Source organism: Gavia stellata, chromosome 22 (assembly GCF_030936135.1).
Source record: "Gavia stellata isolate bGavSte3 chromosome 22, bGavSte3.hap2, whole genome shotgun sequence".
NCBI lineage: Eukaryota > Metazoa > Chordata > Aves > Gaviiformes > Gaviidae > Gavia > Gavia stellata.
The window spans coordinates 6,143,071-6,165,192 of record NC_082615.1 but is presented as its reverse complement, the minus strand read 5'-3'; the positions used below and the strand labels follow the sequence as shown (position 1 = coordinate 6,165,192).

The window sequence follows — 22,122 nt, the reverse complement described above, 5'->3', positions numbered from 1 at the left end:
GGTTGTGAGAGATCACCCCTTTGCCATTAACATCCAGTTGACCAACGGCAGCAGCGACGCTCTTTGACCGGAGCTGCTGGAGGGCCCCAGAGAGGAGGAACCAGCGCAGCACATCACCTGTAGCCCACAGGACCAGACCCTGCTGCATTTGCATTCAAAGGCTTAAAGCAAGCTGAAGCCTTGCCAGGGACGAGAGTTGAGAGCATTTAAGGCCAAGCAGACCTCAGTATGTACCCACACAAAACAGGAGCATGCAGGAGCCCATGGCCGCGCGGGACAGCCCCTCCTCTGCAGGGCTCTTTGCACAAGCCAGGAGGGGATCAATCCCCTGTGAATTCGAAGAAAACCAAATTGAACAAGATCGACTGCCTGTAATCCCCTGGAAGACAGCGTGCTCGCACGTGGAGGAAGTTCTAAGAATTAACACAAAAAGCAAAGCAGGCACATACCAACACACACCCCCCCGGACAACCTGCTTCCCAAGCCATCCATCACCCGCAGCCTGGAGCCAAGGGCTGGAGCTCCTCACCTGCAAAACTTTAAACCAGCACCTTCCTCTCCTCTCTTTAACAAGATAGAGGTGTGATCCTTCCCCCAGCCAAGTCCCCACTTGGCAAGGATCCCTTGGAAAGACAGAGCATTTTAAAACTTAATACCCTTTGATCTCACCCCTGCACACACACAGACGCACGCTCTGGCAGGCAGCGGCAACCTCTGTGCCGTACGCAGCCAGGACAGATAAACACGGGGCTAATCTCAGGGCTGGTGTGAGGAGAGGCAGCGTCCTTGGCAGAGGAGCACCCATCGCTCGCAGACACCAGCTGCCTGGAAAGAGCCAGGCCAGATCCTGCTGCTTTTGAGCTCTGGTCCAGCAGCAATGCTGAGCATCCAGCCTGCCTCACCGTGGCGAAGGGACCTGCCTCTTCCTCACTCAGGAAGACGTGGTGGGAGGAGAGGAGGCAGAGGCAGGCTGCTCTTCCCGCACAGAGCCCATGCGAGGGGGCAGCTCTTTGCCGCCTGCTCACTTGCGAGGGGAGCAGGGCTCGCCCAGCCCTCAGCAAAGCCCCAGGGGGTCTGTCACCACCCCAGCCGCAGGAAACAAGAGTGGGAAACCATAGGTAGAGAGCCAAGGACAGCTCTGGGGTGACAGGTCTTGCCAGCCCAGCGCCCTTGCCACCACATCCAGCCCAGAACAAGTTTCGGCTGCAGCCCAACGCCTGCTGCGAGAGGAGGGACGCTCTCCCTGCTGCCAGCCCAGCCTCCCCCACGCTGCGACGGCCACCGCCACCTGCGCAGGTGAAGGGGATGCCGCTGCAAGAATCCCCGGGGGGGAACACTTGCGACAGGCACTGCTTGCTTCAGCCCAGGTCACTTCCAGATCTTCAGCGGGTTTTGTTCAGACCAGCCTCAGCCGTGCCAGAGCAGAGTACCATGGTTAACCCAGACCCTGCAAGAAGCAACAGGCAAGGAGACCAGTTCAACCAGTTCTCCACCACAGCCACCCACACAGCTGTGCCTGACACTTGGACCTGAGCCCCAAAACCCTGGGCAGGACTGCCCCATGACATACTTGCTCCTCGGCAGCTGGAAGCCCAACCACAGATCTCCAAGAAGACCATCCGAAACGGGTGCTTCCCACCTCCCGGCCACCCCCCATCCCAGGCAGGCACCCCCCACCCCACCCCAGCTATATTTCTAACAGGATTACTCTGCACTGCAACGGGGACAAAGCTCCCTGCTGCCGCAGCCGGCAGAGCTGCCTTGCCCAGGCAGGATCATCCATGGGGAGAGGGGTCAGGGGTGGGCAGCCTTCCTTTCACTGCAGGCGGACCAGCCTTGAAACACTGCCGTTGATCTACGGACAAAGCCAATCCAAGAAGAGGTTGTGCCTTGCCCAGGCAGGTTCCCAACTAGACTACAGCTCACTTTGGGGGCTGAGACGTATCTCCCGGGGGTACAAACCTGGGGCTGGCTGCTCTGGCAGGGCTCCAGGCACAGCAGGAGATGGTACGGCAAGTCACATCTTAAATCATTTTATTCACTTTCCAGAACAGGATCTGGGGATTCGTGCCAGTAGCCCGGAGCTGTGCCAGGATGCAGATACCTGGTTTGACAGAGCAGTCACATAACCAGATGCTTCTTGCTGCTTACACGGATGAGTAGGTCACCCGTAGGGACAGATAGCAGGTACAGCTGTGTGGAGGACCTTGGTCTGCAGGTGGCATTTCAAGGAAGGAAGATTTCAGGAACAATCCTGGACTAATCTTTCACACGGATCTCCTCAAGGATTGGCCAGAGGAGGAGCTTAGATCAGGGAGGCCTCTCTGTTAAGTTTTTACAGAGGAGATGACGGCTTAATACAACCCATAAATGATTTACTACTACCTGCTAAGACCATTCGGCCTTTGGATGACAACATACTTGCCTCCTTTGCACCTCTCCTCCCCACCCTCTGCACACCAGTCCTCTGGCTGAGTTTTCTTCCCACTTCACTTCCTTGCTTTTGAACTTCTTAATTCTCGAAATCATTCTCCTGGGAAGCGACGTGCTGAAATCAAAGCAACGCGCAGAGCCCTCACGCTGCATATGCCTCCCGTGTCGCACCACGAAGAGCTGTTCCTGGCCAGACACCGCAGGGAAAACTCCACTGTTACAGACTTAAATGACCCTGTAGAAGTGGTGGGTGCCTGCAGTGGAGCAATGAAAGGACCTTTACAACAAACTGAACAGTTGGGAGGTGGGAGGAGAAAAGCAGGAAGCATCAGTGAGCACAGATGCAGGAGGGTGGTTGGGGTTTAGTCTTCGATACATCTAGAAACCACCTTGATTTGTTCATAAAACACCACCTACGGAAGACCAACTAATGCACCTCCTCACCCCTGTAAAGCCCCTGCTAACGCTCACCCATTTTTTCACCAAGTAAAACCAAGGGCCCATCTCTCCAACCACCCCGTCCAGCAGCACTCACCCCCACGGCCCCAAGGACAAAGTTAGGAAGAGTTTCGTGGCAGCATGGCCAGAGAAGCAGCGCCCAGCGGCTGGAGAACGGTTCCCTGCTCTCTCATCTCACCTCTCATCTTGGTTCCCATGAAAAAGCAGAGGTAGGTCACAGACATTCCTGCCCACACTCAGCATCCAATTTTTATTTCTAATAGTTTGAGAGGTGCACGAGGCTGCACACTGTAACAGCGACAGACGCTTTGCTACGCAGAGATGCTGCTTGTTTGGCAACAGGAGCGGCAGCTACAGCCAGCCCAGACCAAGACTTGTTACAAAGGATACGTGGTCTTTGCAACTGGAGACAGAGGCTGTAAGACTTGGGCTTCCTCAGCAAGAGGCAAATCCTTCTAAGAGTCTCCAAAGCCATGGAGAAGAGCGAAGCATGAAGAGCAGCCATGGGAGTCAGGAGCCACATGCCCCTGGATGCTCACCACGGTGGGAGGTATCAGAGCATGTTCCCACCGTGCACAAGTCAGCCTCCTTTTTCCTTGCAGATGCCAGGGACAGGAGCTTTTCATATCATTTTTTTCCTCTTTGTTGAACGGCTTTCATATGAGCCAAAGTGAACCTTCAGAGCCAGCATAGCCTGCCTATTTTAAAAAATTGCTGCCCCACTGGGAAAATAGGACACTTGATTTTCTTAAGTCTAAAATTACTCAGTCCTCAAACCTTGCTTTGCTTTGCTTTATCTTTACCAATCGATAAGCAGAGGGGAAGAGCAAAGGCCCCGGCACTTCTCCCTGCAGGTCTGATTAAGACCTATTAAAAAGCCTTCTGGGACGGGGCTGGGCTCAGCACCCTGCCAGAGCCAGCAGAGAAAAGCAGGCTTTGGCTTCAGGGCGGCTCAGCTCTCCAAGGACCTTTCCCCAGAAGACCAGAGGAGGCCAAATCCAGCACGGCTCCCCTGGCACGAACGGGAAGTCCCGGTCCTGCCCCTTTGTATCTCTCTAAATACAGAGGACGTTTGCACCACGCCATCTCCTAACAGCTCAGTCCCAGGGCTTTTATGGACTACTCATCCCTAGACCCTTCAGACATCAAAAGGAGCTGCCTGCTTCCCATCCCATCGCCTCTCCAGGCTCATTACAGCATCCCACAGCTTCTTCTGAGTTTAAGCCCTAGAGCTAACGAGCAGGACATCATGGCAATTCCCTACAGTAGCTAATGTGTTAGCCTAATTTTCCTTTCCCCAGAGGAGTAGCAAGGCTGTAATAGCACGAAATAAATTCGCTAATGGCAGATTCTCAAGACACTTTGTCTGGAAAACTTGTTTATAACTTAGAGTATGCAGCCTGCAAATTTGGCTTTATTATCCAGTGACACTGCTGAAGGGAGCTGCTCCCCAAACACAGCGATTGGATCTGAACAAGATGTGTCCTAGATCATTAATTACCTCTCATTGCCTGGTTAAACACCTGCCTGGAAAGGCAACCTTCACACACACAGCACAACTGGAGAAGCACCCTGTGAAATCAGGGTGGGAGATCAGAGGTTTTGGGGTAGGTTTCTTTCCTGTCTCCCAGAAAAGCTGCTTTGCTCAAACAGCAGCGCCCTGGAGAAGGGACCATCCTGCACAAACGCTGGGCTAAAGCACCAGGCAATCGGCCCACGTCGGGGTGATGGAAAGTTAAATGTGAGGACAGGTTTGCTCTCCTCTGTGCCTCCACACTCAAGTGCAACGCAAAGGCCCTGTAATGTGCAAAAATACCTGCAGGATGTTGCGCTGCAGGTGGTGGCCAGCTGAAACACGTATACCTGGAACAGCTCAAAGGCATACCTGCTTGGGAGAAAAACTTCTGGCCTCCGTACAGAGAGCTGACTGGAGGAGAAGGCATTCGGAAGAGAGGGGTCCAAGCTGGAGCACCCCATTTGGCAAGGCCTGAAGGGCATTAGGAAGAAGGATGCTCACACACCCTAGCACACACCAGCTAGGAGGGCTCATGCTTTCAGACTCCCTCCAGACCAAACCAAGCCCACCGAAGGGCTCTGCCTGCAGCGCAGGGCTAGCGGGGAGAGGAGACAAATCCCTCCGGGGCGACCAAGGCAAGGAGCCGGGGGCAGAGAGCGGTGCCAGCCCCTACAAACCACTTCCCAGGTGGGAGGGCAGCGCTGGAGCCCACCCCGTCTTCGGGGGCAGAGGGATCCCGGAGCATCACCGGAGCCCCAACCACAGCCTGCCAGCTCAGAAGCCCTGAGTGCTTTTCACACGGGATGTGAATCTCCTGCAAAGCTCCATTTCTGAGCTGCTATTGCCCGATTCAGCGGCGAGTGCTTCTGTGTCACAGGCAGGGACCAGAGCGGGATGAATCTGTCTGCCACAACTAATTCTGCGCGGCCAGACTTCGCCTTCTCCGACTTAATTTGGTGCTCTGAGAAAATTAGATGTTTTCCCGCTTCGGTGGAAAAAGGCAAGCACTGAAGGTAATTCAGAGGCTTTGATGCTGCTCTTTAGTCATTCGGGCACCACAGCCACGGCATCGCTCCCTGGACTGACCACGGGCTGGGGATGAGAGTCACTAATCCTCAAGCACAGCGTGTGAGCCTCGGGCAAACTGCCGTGTCTGTTCTGTGCACGGACACCACCGTCCCACAGCCCAGCAAGGGAGGGACAAGAAGACTATTTCCAGAGTAAGAATTTTAAAGTTAAGAACGCCAACACCACGGGTGCCCAGCAGTGGAGGAGCTTGCCAAAGATGAGGGTATGGCGGTGCCTGGAAATACGAAGTACACACCAGTACCTGGGTCCGAATTTGAATTCGATGGCACTGGAGCACATGAAAGCTGCGCCCAAGGCCACATGTGCACAACAGACATGCAAACTACACCCTTTGAAAGTGGTTTTAAACCTCCCCCTCTGAGACATTACTGCTTTTTAGGCCAGAGGTGGGAAGGTTTTCACCCCAGGTTACTCGCAGCAGCCCAGAGCAGGGCTGGGGACGCGGGTGGGGGGACGGACACAGCCACCTCCCTCCCACGCAGGAATCTGCGCTTGGGCTTAGCTCTAACCCAAACGCTGTAATCCGGCGCTCAGCACAGAGGAAGGCGCTCATCATTCATTCCCCTGTGCAAAAAGTAAATCCCCAATGCAAACAAAACCAAAGAGTGAGCACACTCCAGGTATTTGGGCTGGAGGGTCTGGAGCAAGGGCCCCCCCATCCCCATCTCTGTCCCCGCCCAAATCCCGCATTGATCCACTTCCACAAGAGGTGGGATTTTTGCAGCAACAGCAGCAGTTACCCGATCGGCAGTTCAGGCGGCTTTGCAGCAGGATAGCGAAGGACAGAGCCTCTCCTCCTCAGGCACAAAGCAGCACACTCAGGCCGAGGAGACCTCACCCAAAGGGAGAGGGTCAGGGAGCGGCCGCGTTTCCCAAACCTGTTCACCCTCAGCGCGGTTTGGGTGAGCCCGAGAAGCGAAAGCCCAGCATGAACCTTTGCTGTAGGTGTGTCCCTCCGAACCGCTGCGTGATCAACTCCCGGAGCACCGAGTCGCTCCACACCGAACCCCCCGAGTGCCAGGGCCGAAGGGGGGGCCGAGGCAGGTCCCGGGAAGAAGAGAGGCTTGAGCAGTGACCCAGGTTTGAGCTGGGCTGGACAGGCAGCGGCAGCCCGCAGCGCTGCCCTGCACTTCCTCAATTGGGAGCAGGGGAGGGAGCAGAAGGCAAAGCAGCCACCGAGAGCTGCTGCTGCTCCTGCCTCAGCCCCAGGAGAGCTCAGAGCACACAGGCTGCTGCTAGCCCACCTCTGCCGAGCAGCTTTTGGGATCACTGTCTGCTTCCTATTCTATTATATCCTTCCTCTTGGAGATTCCCGTTATACGCTGGGAGCACCCACCATGCATTCCTCCCACCCAGATCAGGAAGGGCTCCTCTTTGGCAGGCAAACCGACCTCCAGCTGTTCTTACGCTTGCAAATAGCAATCCAGTCCTGAAGAAAAAGAGAGGCAGCCATATACAATCAAGATCACATCAAATCACTCCTTTGAGTGAGCAAACTCCCAATTTACATCCCCAGCTGAACACCATGGGGTATTTGTGCTTGCAGCTCTAACGGGGCAGTTGGGAAGAGCTATGCGGGAGCACAGACATCTCTCAGCAGATGCATCTTCTCTCAAGAACCAGTTCTACTCACTCCCACTGTAGCTGGACAAGGACTTCCCACTCCTAAATACCAGGACTGCAGCCCTTCATCGCCAGGTGCATGCGATAGAGGCTGCCAGCCCAACCTGCCACCAGCTCATCAAGGTAACGCAGCCACAAAAGCCCCAGAGAACCCGCTGCCAGCGCTCAGCGGGGATGCTGTCTATCTGAAGCAGCTTGGATTAGACAGCAATGATTTTCTCTAGTAACACAATACCTTCCGTTTAAAATACCCCCAATTCCTCGTTTTAAAGGAGGCAGAGACTCTTACTTAGTGATAGGCTGGCCTGGGAGCTCCTATCTCATTTGTCACCTCTCACTTCTCTTTAAACTGCCTGGTTTGTCTCATGCTAATAATTTCTTGCAACTATGTCCCATTAGTCCCTCAAGACCTACCCGTTGTCACTAGACCCCTCGGAGCGCATGACCAGAAGCGAACATTGCCCCAGACACAGGTGCTATCACCGATGGTGGGGCTGAGGGCCATCACATACATTTCATTCCTATTTTGATTGATGGAATGGTACCAGGCATGGCTAGCTCAGCCTGTAATTAAAATTCCAGTGCTAAGCCCAAAGAGACAGCACTCCACAGGAAAAGTTGACTGAAGAATCTTGACCATTCTCCTGGAGCTTCCTGTTTGAAGGCAATCACATGGCCTACTTGCCAATTAATTCATGGAAAGAGAGCAAACACTTTAAAGCAAACAGTGCAGCTTAATGAAAGAACAGAGCAATAAGGAAGCAGGTTTCTAAGCACCATAACCCAGTGCTCTGCATCTTGCTCTGGCTGTTACAGGCACAGCTAGCACTTGCCGCTTCCAGGGGAATCGATTTTCTGTGTGTGTCACATCAGACACTTCACTCGCCTGCGCTGCTCCCTTGTAACTGTGGCTGTCAAAGCCTCACCTTTGCCATTCCACGCTCCACTGCAGGGCTAAAAGCTTCAGTAAACTTTGTGAGTCTGGTTTTCATCATACAGGTTACTTGAATAACAGTATTACTTTTTTTTTTTTCCCCCTTTTACATCTTTCCCTGGTGCCTCATCAGTGCTTTCCGCATTACTTAAGTCACAACGCTGCTTAAAAAGCCCACTCTACTCACTTTCCGTTAACGTTACATGAAAACAAATAAGCCAAGTTACCTCTGAGAGTGGTGCACGCTGTTATCTGAGCCTTCAGGCAGAAGATCTTCCTCCAGAACTAAGTGGCCATTCTCCAGGGGTTAAGTAGCCCCAGGTGATGGTGTGACCTTGATCCTCTGAATGCTTCGGAGGCAAAGAGTGCTTGGTGTTCTCAATGCTCAACATAAACTACACGCCTCAGAAGTCAGAAATAAAACTTTATTGTTTTCAGATTTCTTATCTGCGTTCAACTAATCAGTTATCTGTCAAAAGATGTTTGACATGAAACCAATTGCTCTTAGCTTTTTGTAACAGTAGCCAATTAGAAAGTGGCCGCAGTACAAGTTTCCCTGGAATCAATCCAGGCACCACATAGATTTGTGGTAGGAAAGCAAAAAGGAGTTTGGTGTGCAAACCAAACAGGAGAACAGTTCTCAAAGTGATTTGATATAAAAGCTGAAAAGGAGAGAGAAGCTCAGATTAATGTACACAGAAGGAGGTACCATGAAGCAGATCAGCCTATGCCAGTTATTGCGTGACCTTTCCTTGCCTAAAAGGAAACAGGCTTTATGGGGAAGAGAAATCTGCCATTCAAGGCCATGTTTTCTAGAAATTGTCACCTGATGAATAGTGTTCGATGTTTCTTTCAGCTCTACACTTCCCCTTTCTCTTGTAAAATCCCCCGGCGCATCGAGAGGCAAATGGAATTACCAGAAATTCCCATTTTGTTTCCATGTTGCAAAAATTAAACACAAACAAGAAGTTCCTCCTCCTTCTCTTACCTCCTTCTGAGCACAGAGTCCTCTTGAAAATTGCTTTGTACTTTGAGAACTCACAAATCAGACCAACTTGGAACAAAGAAACAAACATTCATATTAAAATAATGGGAATTGTGAATTCCCCCCATTCATCTGACATGCACCTTGCATGGAAAATTCCCACGACAACAACAATCCGATCATTTTAAACAGTTCTGTTTCCACCCCCTATTAACTCCAATGCCTAAAAACGGAGAAACAACGCGAAGTCAAGACAACTGGCGCAGAAGAGTTAAGGCAGCTAGAACAAACTGCTGTTTCAGCTTCCAGCTACAGACCGAGTGAAAACCCAAACATTGCTGGTGGAAACTTCTGAATGCTTTATTTAGCAACAGTTCTGCCCATGTGCTGTGGGCTTTTTTCCTGTTTAATTGATCATGATTATGAAATTACCCGCATTTTGAAGTGCCTACCACCACAGCACCTGGGCGCTTTATAAAAAAAGCTGTCTGACATGACAGAGATCTATCACTCAAGAACCTACTGGTCTCCTGTTGCTTATTCCTCGACTCCCGAGACCGAGGATGAGGAAAAAAAGCAACAGATGAACTCCAGAAAAAGGTCATCTTGTTTTCAGGCAAGGTTTAGATCAGAGACAAAACGAACACAGAGAGACCCAACTTCCCATAAAGAGCAAGTAGCTATTTCTAAAGCCACCCATGAAGCTAGTTTCCCAGGAAAAGCCTTGTAGGAATAGGTTCTATACTGTATTTAGGTATTTAACAAAACGTGTTATCGATAAAGAAGGATCCTATCGGCCCAGAGTACAAATTCAGGTTATACTCCACCACACCTGGGGTAACCATTAACATTTAGTAAGGTATTTGCCATCCTTATCGAGAAGGAAAGAGGCTCTTGTTTTGTCATTTCTGAATGTCACATTTTTAAAAAATACAGAGACTTCTCTTTACATAAGTATATACGCTTCTCAGTGAGGACTGGGAGTCAAAAGGGAAGAGAAGTTAGCCCCCTTGGCTACTGCTTCATAGCCTTTGTGCAGACAGCCTCACCTCGCTGGTTTAGTTCTGCATCTACTTTTGCCTCTGTTTCCCCATCACACCCAGATTTCTAAACCAAAATACCGAATTATAGTGTCAAATAATGGGGTGGGGAGAGGAATCAACTTATGCCTATGCCCTGGTCCATGGAAAGTAGACGTGTACCCGCCCTGAACAGGCCACTGGTCACAAAGCAAGCTCCAACTTCTCTGAGCAGAATGGAATTTCTCTGTGCTCCAGATTATTTTCAGCTATTTATAGTGTACATGTTTCTGAATAGATTGTTTGTCTTTAATACACTGGGAGAGAATGTAAGTGCACAGACATATACACAGAACACAGGGAAGAAGATGGTAAAACCTCCCTCTGTTGGTTTCAGGTGCAGATATTTGTGTCCTAGAACCTCTTGGAGCTTTTCCTTCAATACAGAATAAAACCTCTGTTCCTCAGGGGGTCCTGGTTAACTTTTGAATCCAAAGATGCCCTTTATATATCCTGTGAGGCCACTCTTGGCCTTCTGCTCCACCTTGTCCTCCAGAGGTGGGAAAGCAACATGATTAAGGGCCAGGTCAAAGAACAAGGGTTTGCATGGAATGGGCTGGAAGCCCGGAGGGAAGTGGACGAGGCTGACTTGCTTGCTGACAAGAGAAGGATCCAGACAGAACGTCTCAAACCGTTCTGAGAGTGGCTGAAAGAGACCAATGCAGAAACACAAATCAGACACATGTCCAATCAAAGCTGACAAGGGTCAAACAAGCAAAGAGGATTACACGGCAACTGAGACAACAGAAGCTGAAGTTCCCTTGTGTGACATCTGGGGCCCTTGGAAATTATTCAAAACCCTGTCAAAGCACTGCTGCAGGATCTCTGGAAAACCTTCCCATGTGCAGGGAGAAAACGAAATTTAAAAAAATGAAGACGCCACACTATAAGCTGCAAGCAGCAGCCTAGTTTCTACCCAAGGAACCCCTCCCTGTCAGCCACCTTTAGGACTTGCAGATGGAAAACAAACCTAATAAAATCTCTGAAAAACACCAGCCATGACCAAACTCCAATCAACATGACATTTCTTGAGTTGCAAGAGACACTCAGCTAACAGGTTAAAGTAATACTCATTAAGCACACTAGCAGAATTCACCTGAGCTCTCAGCTCTTACCTTGCCATCCTTGACCTGAGATGGAGACTCAGTCTCATGAGTATCATTTGCATCTGCAAAATTGAAGAAGTGGTAAGAATAACAGGCTAGATCTTGGTGTAAATTAAGACCATCTCAGGAGTCAGCTGTCCTCTAAGCTTAGCTATGAACCTTGCTTTCTGGGATACGAGAGACAGTATTTTCAGTAGAATCAACTTGCTTTCTAGACTAAGAGGATCGCACATACTCATCTACAGCCAACACAGCTCTCCAGTGATGGAGAGCTTCTCCTTCACATTGTTGTGAGAAGCTCCTGAAAGAAGCACAGATTTTGAATTCAGCACAAAGCAGCAGATGATGAGAAGACCCCAGGGGGGTCTGTTAAAGCACCAGCAAGGCAATAAAAGAGAAGGCAATCCATTACTTATCTTGGGTTTCCAGCAGCAGGCACAGCAAAAACAGCAGCCCAAGAAATTACAAAGTTCATCCAGCCCCCCAAAGTTCCCCTAACCTGGTCGACACTGACAAAAAGCAGAACATCACTGCTCTCCCCTTCCTCAGCAGTTCTCCCAGCTAGGCAAAACTGGGATGAGTAAGGCCAACTTGTTTGCAGCAAAAAACACACTAAACAGAATGTTCTGTGCAGGTTACCAAAATAGGTGCGCATCCTCATGACACGTTTTCGCATCTCTGGGCAGGGAGCAAGATGCCAAATGTCTAGTCATTCGTTGCCTATCTGCACTACACACAGCTAGAAGCAGCTAGAACTGGGGAAAAAAAAATTTCCAGAGCCTACATAGATCAAAGTGAAGTGGAAAAACATTTGGAACTTCAGAAATGAAATAAAAGGAATGAAATAGCTGCAGGGGCATTATTCAAGAGACATTAGAGCTTTAGTATAATTGTGCAACTCACCTAATATAGCTGCTGCTTGCAAGGAGTATTTCTCTGCATTGACTTGAGTGATCAGATCCTGAACATCAGGCAGCTCCTAGGTCATGAAAGAAAATTATTTGAGAGCCTGAAATGTGCCAGAGTTAGGGCAAAGGTAAAACCTGACCAAGTAAGAATTAAGAAATTAAGTCCTAGTGCTGATAAGTCTTACCAGAAGAGAAAAAGCTACAGTACAGTCCTTCAGGCACTACAGAAGTAGTGTGACGGAAACTGCAGATGTGAGAAAGCGCGATAAATTGTTACAGCGTTGTTACAGCAAGTTACAACTGACAAGCAAGGGGCCAGTTGAAGCATTTTCACATCACTAGAAAGTCTCTAATGTGCCAAGGAGTCACACTTGTATTACTCTTCTCCCTACTTAAAGATCAGTCTTGAATTGCAATGGCCTGGCACCTAACTGACAATAAATACAGGGACAGAGCTTCTTCATAAACTTCAGCTCCCTTCTACACAGAGGACTGGGCTCCTACCTTCAAGCTGTTTGTATAAGCTCCAGCTCCTGACTGAACTTCGCGGGCATATTTCAGCACTCTCTCATACAAAACAAGAGCTTCACTCCATTTCTTTACCAGGACATAGGACTGCGCAATGAAGAAACACCTGCAACAGTAAAGAGCGGCTCATTGACAATGTTTGTCATCCATACCTTTTGCTAACTCAAATGACTGATAAGAGAAGGTATTATTAAGAAGCACTGGCCAGTTTCCCCTTAGCATCCCGTATTCATTTCACAAAAGGGCAGAGGAAACTGCATTAAAGCCCTGTACAGCACACAGAGCCTTGGAATAATAACCTTTGAAGATGTAGTGCCTGCTAAAGAAAACCTGACTGTTTCTCAGTCACCTGTAAGCTTTGTACACAAGTGTCTTCAATCCAATCTCTTTTTGGAAGTTCTTGTCCTCTTCTAGGCCAGGAAGCTGTGTCAGTTCCACAAGGTTCTGTGCAAAAGAGAGTCAGAGTAACAAATGCAGATGTCGCTTTCCTCTGGAATCTGCTGGAGTAAGAGAAAGCTGCCCCTTTTAACAAGTCAACAGTACACTCCCATGGAAATAGTTTCCAGTTTTCTAATTATCAGTATGCTAACCTTGTGAAGGACACTCATTGAAACTTGTGCAAGTCTGCCCTCAGGACAGATTTCCTGACACAAACAGGAATTAGGACAAAAGACTCCTCAATTTCACATGAAGTAATTCTTTCATAAGGCATTTTCCTTTCCTATTCACAACTGCTTCAGCCACAGGCTCCCACAGTTAATTGAAAAGTTATGTGAGAAATTGAGAAACTGCTTATGAAGAACAAGTACATTTTAAGTATTTTTAGCTGCTACTTTCTCTGGCCAGCAGAAACTAAGGCAGCTACCAGGGTGCTGCATAAAATAGTCAGAAAAACTATTTTAAAACTGCATTAGAGTGTACAACCGAGGGCATCTATCCTAGCAGCATTTTCTGTTCACAACTAGAAGGGAGTTTTTTGTGTTTCATGTAGATGTTGAACATCTTCAACAAGATTACTGTAGGTACTCAGTTGCTCTTCCGACTTCACAGGCAGGTCACTTGCACTGCTCTATTTTCTACAATAACTTCTTGTACCAAAGTTCTCCAGTTAGTATGAAGAGTTAGATTTGTTTTCCCAGCATTACCTGCAAAATGATATCGTAAAGACGGATCAGGTCCTGAGGCCGTGGTGTGCGCTTGCCATCCTCTTCTGACCGCTGCTGCTGCAGCAGTGCCTTCTGCAAAGACTTTGCCATGCTCTCATTACGCTTGATGGCTGTTGACAGCTTGATGTAAGTCAAATAACTAAAAAAGATAAAATATCATTAGCAGACTGTCAGAACTACTCAGACATTAATCTTTGTTCTGAAAAATACTCCTCCCCCCCATCTAAGCCGATACTAGTAGGGGAAAAAACATCTGAAAGGTCAACACGAGAGTCTTAAGTAAAATGTTTTCAAAGCTGCATGAATCAGATCCTTAACCATACAGTCATCCTTTGAGATCTGAGAGGCCCAGAACAAAAAACCCGTAAAACAAAACCAAACAAAAATAAAATCTTGACATAAGAACATGACTTCTTCACACTAGTCCAGGCAGCAATGTTTGCCTCTTACCTGTGTAAGTACTGGATGTTGGACACCCTCCCAGAATCATTTTCCAGAGAGTGCTCCCGCTGCTTCTGCAGAAATTGAGGACAAAACACTGCATGATTTACTTAAAACTTGCAGCAAAGGGAAGAAAACATCAGAAACAAGTCAAGGTTTCGGTAAACCAGGGAAGTTATAACAGACTTCCGGCAAAAGCATGAGGGCTTTTACATTGCTATTCACCCTCTCCAGTTTTGAAGAGAATAAAATCAAAGGTGACAGGCTCTTTTGCAGCCTTTTATTAAAGAAACCCCAGCCACTTTTACTGTTAAGCAAGTTTAACAATAATAAATCAGTCCCAAAGAAGTGCTATGTTGTTGAAAGTAGAAACACTGATGTTTGCTGCTTACCTGGTCTGGTTTCAGATCTTCCCGAACAGCCTGAATGGCATCTCTACACTCACTGAGTAAGGATTCAAACAAACGTTCCTTTGTCTCCTCATTTTCTGCCTAAGAACGAAGGAAAGTTAAAACATATCTATTAGAAATTTTTGTATATTGCATCCCATGATGCAAGACTTAACCGAGGAGATTAAACAAAGTTTCTCCCCAGTTATGGCTTTAAGATCCACGGGTAGCTAGAACTCCGATCTGTACCTGTCCACAGTACGTTCTAGGGGTCAAACTGCCAGAAATTGTGGGGAACGTGGTCAGTGCTGAGAATTTCGCAGCACTGAAGGCCTAGCACGCACAGCTCTGATTGCCTCATCCCTGCAACAGCTGCCTCCCCAGCAGCTCCCTTCCCTTCCAGGATGGCACCCACATTGCTCCGAGAACAGCTGAGGTTGGACTGCACTGTGGGAAAGGCCCAGCAACAGAAGAAGAACTGAGCATTACTGAACTGGCAAAATACCAATGTAGACTGTTCTTGTTATGCTGATTTAACTCTTCTCATGTGGTAAGAACACGTAGATGATTATCTTTTCTACACTCCCACTCTAGTAATGCTCACTGCAGCAATAATTTGCTTGTTTGAAGCATTTTTACAGTAACCCTGTATTTTAGTAGCAGGAGTGACTGAGTGCTTTTCTGCTGTCACAAGTTTTGTCAAAAAAAATGAAGCAGCTTTTGGCCTTCTGCCCCAAAATCAAAATTTGAAAACAACTTTTAAAAAACAAGTTGAAGCCTGACCTCTGCCTAATGGACTGGCATATCATATACCCAATTAAACAACGCACCTAAAACCAACCTCAACTTCCATTCAGGTGACCAAGAAAGTAACCTAATGGGGATCGCAAGACCCTTTCTGATTCAGCAAGAGAAAACTGCCCAGAAACAAACCTCAACCTTAGCAATCGAAGGAGGGATTAAAGTGTATCAGCACTGTGTTATGTCACTTCCACATCATGTAACAGCATAAGATGAACATCGATGCAACAAATTTGCAACTGTCCAAATGAATAAAAAAACATCTAAAAACATGCTTGCTTGTTTATCTTCAGTAGAGCTCTACAGTCTCTGCCTCTCCTCTTTTCAGGTTTGCAAACCCATTAAGGAAGGTTATTTTTACTCCCTCACAAAGCCTCAGGTATTTTGACCTGAGATGAAGGTGGTTTTTTGGGGTTTGGTTTGTTGTTTTTTTTTTTGAGATTTGCTGCAAGAATTTTTAAGGTGGGACTAACTACTGAGAATAACCAGAGACAAGTCTGACAGCATTCTCAACCTCACCCAGAGGAGCACAGCAATTTCACTCTATGCACAAAAATGAAAACAGACATAGCTAAATCATCAGTCAGGCACAAACAGGGAAAGGGCTGGGCCGTGCAGTGAAACAATGGCTTTCCTTTCTAAGCAAAAACTCGTAAGGTTAAACCGATTCTATGCATAAATACACGTATGTTCCGATTTGGGAGATACCAGATCATAAAACTGAGATACCAGTGCTACAGCTTGTGATTCAAATGCCCTGATAGAACAGCACAGGTTCAGTCTTAAAGGGATCCAGGGAACCGATCCCACTGAACCCACTTCTGAAAGTCTAGTAGTGCTCACTTCTAATTTTTCATTTGTTCTAAAACATTGTGTATCATCTCTGAAAGTTATTACCACCCATTTTTGCTACAGTCCTAGTTACCAGAGATGACCACACAATCCTTGAGGTAATACCAGATAGGAGCGCACTTCCATCACTCTACCCTTTAGCCTTCTCACTTCTACCTGGTTGGAGTCAACGGGCCATTGGAGTCACAGGCATTCAAGTCTACAAAAGGGCTGACGTAAGTGATTTTAAATTTGGATTTGTATGTCAGTTTGGCTTATTTGTTCTGTTTCTCCCGTTACCAATAAGACACTGAAGGCAATGATACAATTGTGCTGAGAATCTCCATTTTTACACAAAAAACACATTTGTGTTTGCTTCGAATCAAACGCTGAAGAGCACTGCTGTTATGTTAGGGTTTCAACTTAGTGAAGACTAGCAGAAAGGTGCCAAAGATGCCAGGAACCACCACAACACATTTAGCTGAAGCTGGACTGCTCATCACAGCTGCCACAGCAACTGCAGAACTGCTTTCAAAAGGCCAAGTTTTAGCCCTCTGGGAATGTAAATACTGCTGCTGGGCGCTCAGCTCTCATCATTACTAGTTGTGATCCGGTACCACAAAACCCTCTGTTTAGTCAGAGCTTCCAAGGAACACAAAGCAAGATGTAAAGAAATTCAGATCACTGTTCTGCCACAGCTTTAAGGAACAAAGAAGGCAACTAAACTGCAAAGGTCCAACTGCTAGCCTGGCAGCATGGAAATTAAGTGAGGGAACATTGAACTCCAAGCTGCACTTCCACCTGCTGGCCACACTAATGTACTACCTACAAAAAAATAAATTCAGCAACACACAATTCATAACATTATGACAAAACTGGTAACGCTAACATTTCCTACCCAGCCATATCCTGTTTATCCTACTGATGCTATCTTCTATCTCCTGCTCTTGCCCGCTTCCTTTATACCTTTTTAGGGTTTTCATTTATTGTCATTATTGTCCTGGTGATAAATGTTTTTTGATGCTGCAAAAAGCCCATCTTTATCAGCAACAATTGTTACTAAAGACCCTTTCACTGCCTTTTCAAATGGCAAGGTTGCTGTCTGCAGCCATCGGATAGAAGAATACACCACCTGGACACCATTTCCAAGGAAAAAGCTCCATATGGAAAAGTTGGCTGCAATACTAAAGACATGCATAGTGTGTGCCACTGCAAGTGTTTCAGAACTGTTACGTTTGAAATTAATTTACAACCTGACATCTAGTAATCCTCTTCCTGCTTTTGAGGATTTGCATAAGTCAAGAAGAGAACGCTATAAATCTCATAGCACCTGCTTCACCTGGCAAATTGCTTTTTGTTGCTGAAAAAAGGTGATTGATACATTTTTTTTTTTGGTTGCTTTGAAGTTGCAGCATTTGAGCAAGATACTTAAAGAAATGAGAACAGTAATTCAAAACCAGTTACTCTGAAAATTGTAACCTTCACTTCCAAGTGACTTACAAATAATAATGGTTATCACCCTGCCACTGAAAGGTAGCACTTCTGGGCAGAACAGAGTACAAATAATAATGATTATCACTCTGCCACTGAAAGGTAGCACTTCTGGGCAGAACAGAGTGTTCAAAAGAGCAGTAATACTCAGAACAGAACTCCCAAACTACCACTTAGACTGTGGGAGCTATCCCCAACTGACACTTCAGCTCTGGGTTACAGTCAATATTCCCACTTTTACTTTTAGCCTTCCAACCGCAAGCTTGAGAAAAAGATTATTTAAAAGCTTTTAGTCCAGGTATCCTGTATTATCTTGCACACTGAAGGAAAGAGGACAGTGAGAACACCAGCACCAGAGATGGCTTCTGGGTTACCTGAACAATCGCTGCTTCGTTGTCAGCCAGGCCCAGCAAGAAGATCCTCACTTTGTCTATCTTCACCGGAACAGTTCTTCCTCTCCACTCCACCTCGCTCATCGTGGCTGCCTGCTTTGCTCGAGTTTGGGTAATCAGCGCCTGTAAAGAACGGACTGATCTTGTGATCTTGAACTTTAAGGTATCCAACATTGAACCTTTCAAATTCACATTAGACTTGACTATTTTGAAATCAAAGGGCTTTTCAGGAAAGTGTGGTTTCCCACAGAGCCCAGGCTTGCTTGCTCTCTTCTGATATGTTTTGGCTCTTGAACAGTGTGCTGCAGCAATATTTATGCTCAGAGTGATAATGAATGTTTCAACTTGAAGCATACAAATAAGTTACCTCCAGCTTTTCTGCAAGAAGACCTTCAGTGCCACCAGACCTCAGCCTCATCTGCATCAACTCATTCATAGCAGACTGGTCACCTAAGAGAATTAATAAATCAAGATCATGTTTCCACCCGAGTTCACAGATTATTTTAATACAGAAAAGCTGATCAACAGATTTTATACTGGCAATTTGGGGACAAAGGGGATAAATTTGCAAACTACTGCAAACTGGTATTTTGTCTTTTTACACACAACCACATGCACTGTTGCAAAGTAAGTATATTTCTCCACTGCTAAACTGACCCAGAATGTGTGCAAAATTTGCCCAAAATATTACAGACCCACTCCAATGTCACTTAGACAAGTATTTAACTATCAAGTCAATATTCCTTTCCTGTGAACAAGCCTTGCTCTTTGCTGGAGATTAGGTACCCCCCCCACTTCCTTACCAATGTTATAGGCACAGTAGCGAATGTTGGGTGAGATCTCTTCCACACGCTGATTATACAGTACAGCTTGTTCTTCTGTGAAAGCATTGGCCAGTTTTTCATATATGGTTCTACAGCAAAGAATAAATATTAAAACTGCAGTATATGTCGTTTTGTGAGAGGCTATCTTAAGGGAAGAGTTTATGTCTCTACTCCGGAGGATGCTACTTCTTCAGTAGTGCCTCCCAGTGAAGTGCACAATTAACTAAACAACTCAGAGTTGCTGTACATACAGTATATAAACTTAGTAGAGTGACCCAAAACTATTTACTAAGTGAAGCTGGTGAAGTGGGAGAACTCACTTGCATTTGTTGAAAGCCTCCATTGCTGCCTTCCACTCCTGGTGTTCAAAACGAAGCATTCCTGTGAGGTAAGCCATGTATGCCTGCAGACAGCGCAAGGGCAAGTTAATTTCCCCAAGACCGACAGCCCGGTTTGTACAACCTTTAGCATGAAGGCTGCTGCGACGCCTACAGTAAGTGATTAAGCCTTGCCCTTTTCATTTCGTCTTCCCATGGAAGACAACTGATTTGGATTATGGGGTATGAGCTACCCAGCACTTTTTCTTTTAACTGACATTGCTACATTTCTAAGATGAAAGCAAAGATGTTTCTTGCTTGTTATGCAATCAACATGGCCCACTGATGTCACAAAACATTTTTTTTCCAGCAATAAACTACAAAATGGCAGTTTAAATTAACTGAGTGCCACTGCAGCCCCTCGTTCAAAGAGGCTGGTATCACAACACAGTTGCTTTCTGTGTTCCAGGAACCGAAGCCACAGGCTTGTGTTCCAGGTGGCTACTTGAGGGCATTTAACAAATAGGTAACTCAACAGATAAGTATAGTTTCTTAGGCTGTGTTGCATCATCTTAGTCTCTCTCAATTCTTTCTACTTTTATTAAACGAACTGTTCTTCGAAGCAAGGACAATCATTTGAAACACTTAATCAACTTCTAAACACCAGGTCCTCATCTTGGCTGGTGCTACTGGTTAATTCTGCAATTCTGGCAACTGCATTAACAGTAAGCCCAAACTATTCAAAGAGAGACATTATCCAGTTCGAGAATCAGTCAATTTTGATTTTCTACTGCTAGATGAGAATAATCTCTTCACCCAAAATCCAAAGGTTTCTTATTCAGCTTTTGCTGTAAAACAAAATCAAAATACTAGTGGTTACCTGAGCTTCCAGCTTTGTTTTGGCATCCACTCGGTTACTTTCACACAGTCGCTCCAGCTCCTCAGCATGTTTCACAGCTTTGCGCAGGCGAGACAGCAAGTGAAATCGTTTGCGAGGCTCTGTGTTTGCTTCCTGTTTCAGCTGCATGGCATAACTCCAGGCTCTCTCTGCATCCATCAGAATCAACAGCAAATACCTGCGGGGCAGAGGAAGATTAATGAAAAAATTATGACATTCAAACAAGTATTACCACATCACCACTAGTTCTTTGCCATGTGATGTGCAAAGTTTGGTAACAAAAGCTCAGCTTGGTTAATAAGAGGTAGATGATTTTATTTCTTAACATTCTAAGCACACAAAGTCATGTTATTCCTAACTGTTTTCTACTGTATTTCTCACTACAGGAATGTAATTACTCAACTGAGGAAGAGAATTTGGTATCACTCTGTAGCACCACAGACACTGCAAAGACAAGGGATCTATGATTTTAGGTCGCCGTTCGAACTGGTTCAGTATGGGTAAACATGTTTGTTTTCCCACCAGATAATGCTATAATGCATCTGGCTTCTTAACGATACAGGTGAAGATAGCATCATGGGTTATTTTCCCCACAAGAAAAGACAAGACAGCAGACATTTCAAGTGTTTCTAAAAGCCAGGAAACGCACCCAAGATCCTGGCTATTCTCCGCATATTCTATCATACGAGCAGTCTGCCAAATTTTGAAAACCTAAGTAAAACTTGCAACCTGATACTTCCGTTCAAAGGGAAGGGATTATGTCTCCAACCACCACCTTGCTGGCTACACTATTTACGTTATCAGCACTCACATGGCTACCTTGCAACAAATCTGAATAAGCATTTCCTCCTTAACAGCAAAGTAATTTACTGATTATGGAAAGAACCCATTTTAGCAACTATGAGGGAAGAGAAGGAACTGGCTGTTGCTGCTCCCTCTTCTCCCACTTGTTCACATGATGAAGCAGGATCTGAGCAGTGTCTCTTCCCCTGCGCTGCAGCCTGAACTTTCACCTTTTATTAGTATCAACAACACACATCTCTGAAAAGAAACATTTCTAAGTATATTGTACAGAACAGTTTTTCACCACCCCCACATGAAAATGAAATGAAAGAAACTATTCACTAATACACTGAATGCTCGATTCCATCCAGTGACTGTACCTGTTGTCTGAGAGAATCTCTTCAGTTACTTTCTTCCCAGTGAACTTGTGCCTGTTTCCCATCTTGAAGTTGAGAGTTTTTCGGAGCCGCCTTAGCCTACGGGAGCAATAACCCCTAAAGAAAAGACGACCACAGTGAGTTTGGCCAAAGAACAACTTTGTTTCTGTTTACTGCTCTCTCCAACCAGAAAAAAAGGACTAAAGGCTATGACAGGCAACTTTTTAACAACTAAGAACTCCATATATGACATACGGTAAAGGGTAGGTAGTTCAGAAACTACCTGTAAACCAGTGGTTAATAGAATACAAGGCAAGACGACACGTAATCTTTCCTGATCTTGAAAAAATCAGAATGATGTTCTCCTTACTGTCTAATTGCTTTATGTATGTTTATTGAAAACTCAGTTCTGGAAAAGTATAGTGATTATCAGTAAGGTGTTAACAAACAAGCTCTTAAAGAGCAATGGAGAAACACGAGCCAGTCTGTATCCTCCTAAATGGAACAGTCACAGCACATTACAGGTGCTAATGAAAAAAAGAGTACATTGCTTCACAGGAAGCAACCCGTCAAGGGGTATTTACTTGGCAGGTCGTTTTTGTTGCCTGCTACAGTGGGTTTACATTTTAAATGAAGTAAGCCAAGTCACACTAGTAACTCCAAGACATCCACACTGTTTACTAACCTGTACCTCTGGAAGTCTCCATGTCGTAAACCGTGCTGCTGCTGAGACTCCTTCACAATCTGAAGGA

General features: G+C 46.4%; 1 protein-coding gene across 1 annotated transcript; it reads right to left on the bottom strand.

The window, feature by feature from the left end:
• Positions 1-9,440: 9,440 nt before the first annotated feature.
• SRP68 (signal recognition particle 68) lies at positions 9,441-22,122 on the bottom strand. The gene is made up of 15 exons (XM_059828297.1): positions 22,056-22,122; positions 21,374-21,487; positions 20,193-20,388; positions 19,316-19,398; positions 18,975-19,084; positions 18,539-18,621; positions 18,154-18,294; positions 14,660-14,758; positions 14,277-14,341; positions 13,806-13,965; positions 13,010-13,104; positions 12,637-12,766; positions 12,128-12,203; positions 11,234-11,286; positions 9,441-10,764 (listed from the first exon to the last, which is right to left on the bottom strand). The coding sequence occupies exons 2-15, from the start codon at positions 21,433-21,435 to the stop codon at positions 10,537-10,539; spliced, it is 1,581 nt and encodes a 526-aa protein (XP_059684280.1). The 5' UTR covers positions 21,436-21,487; positions 22,056-22,122; the 3' UTR covers positions 9,441-10,536.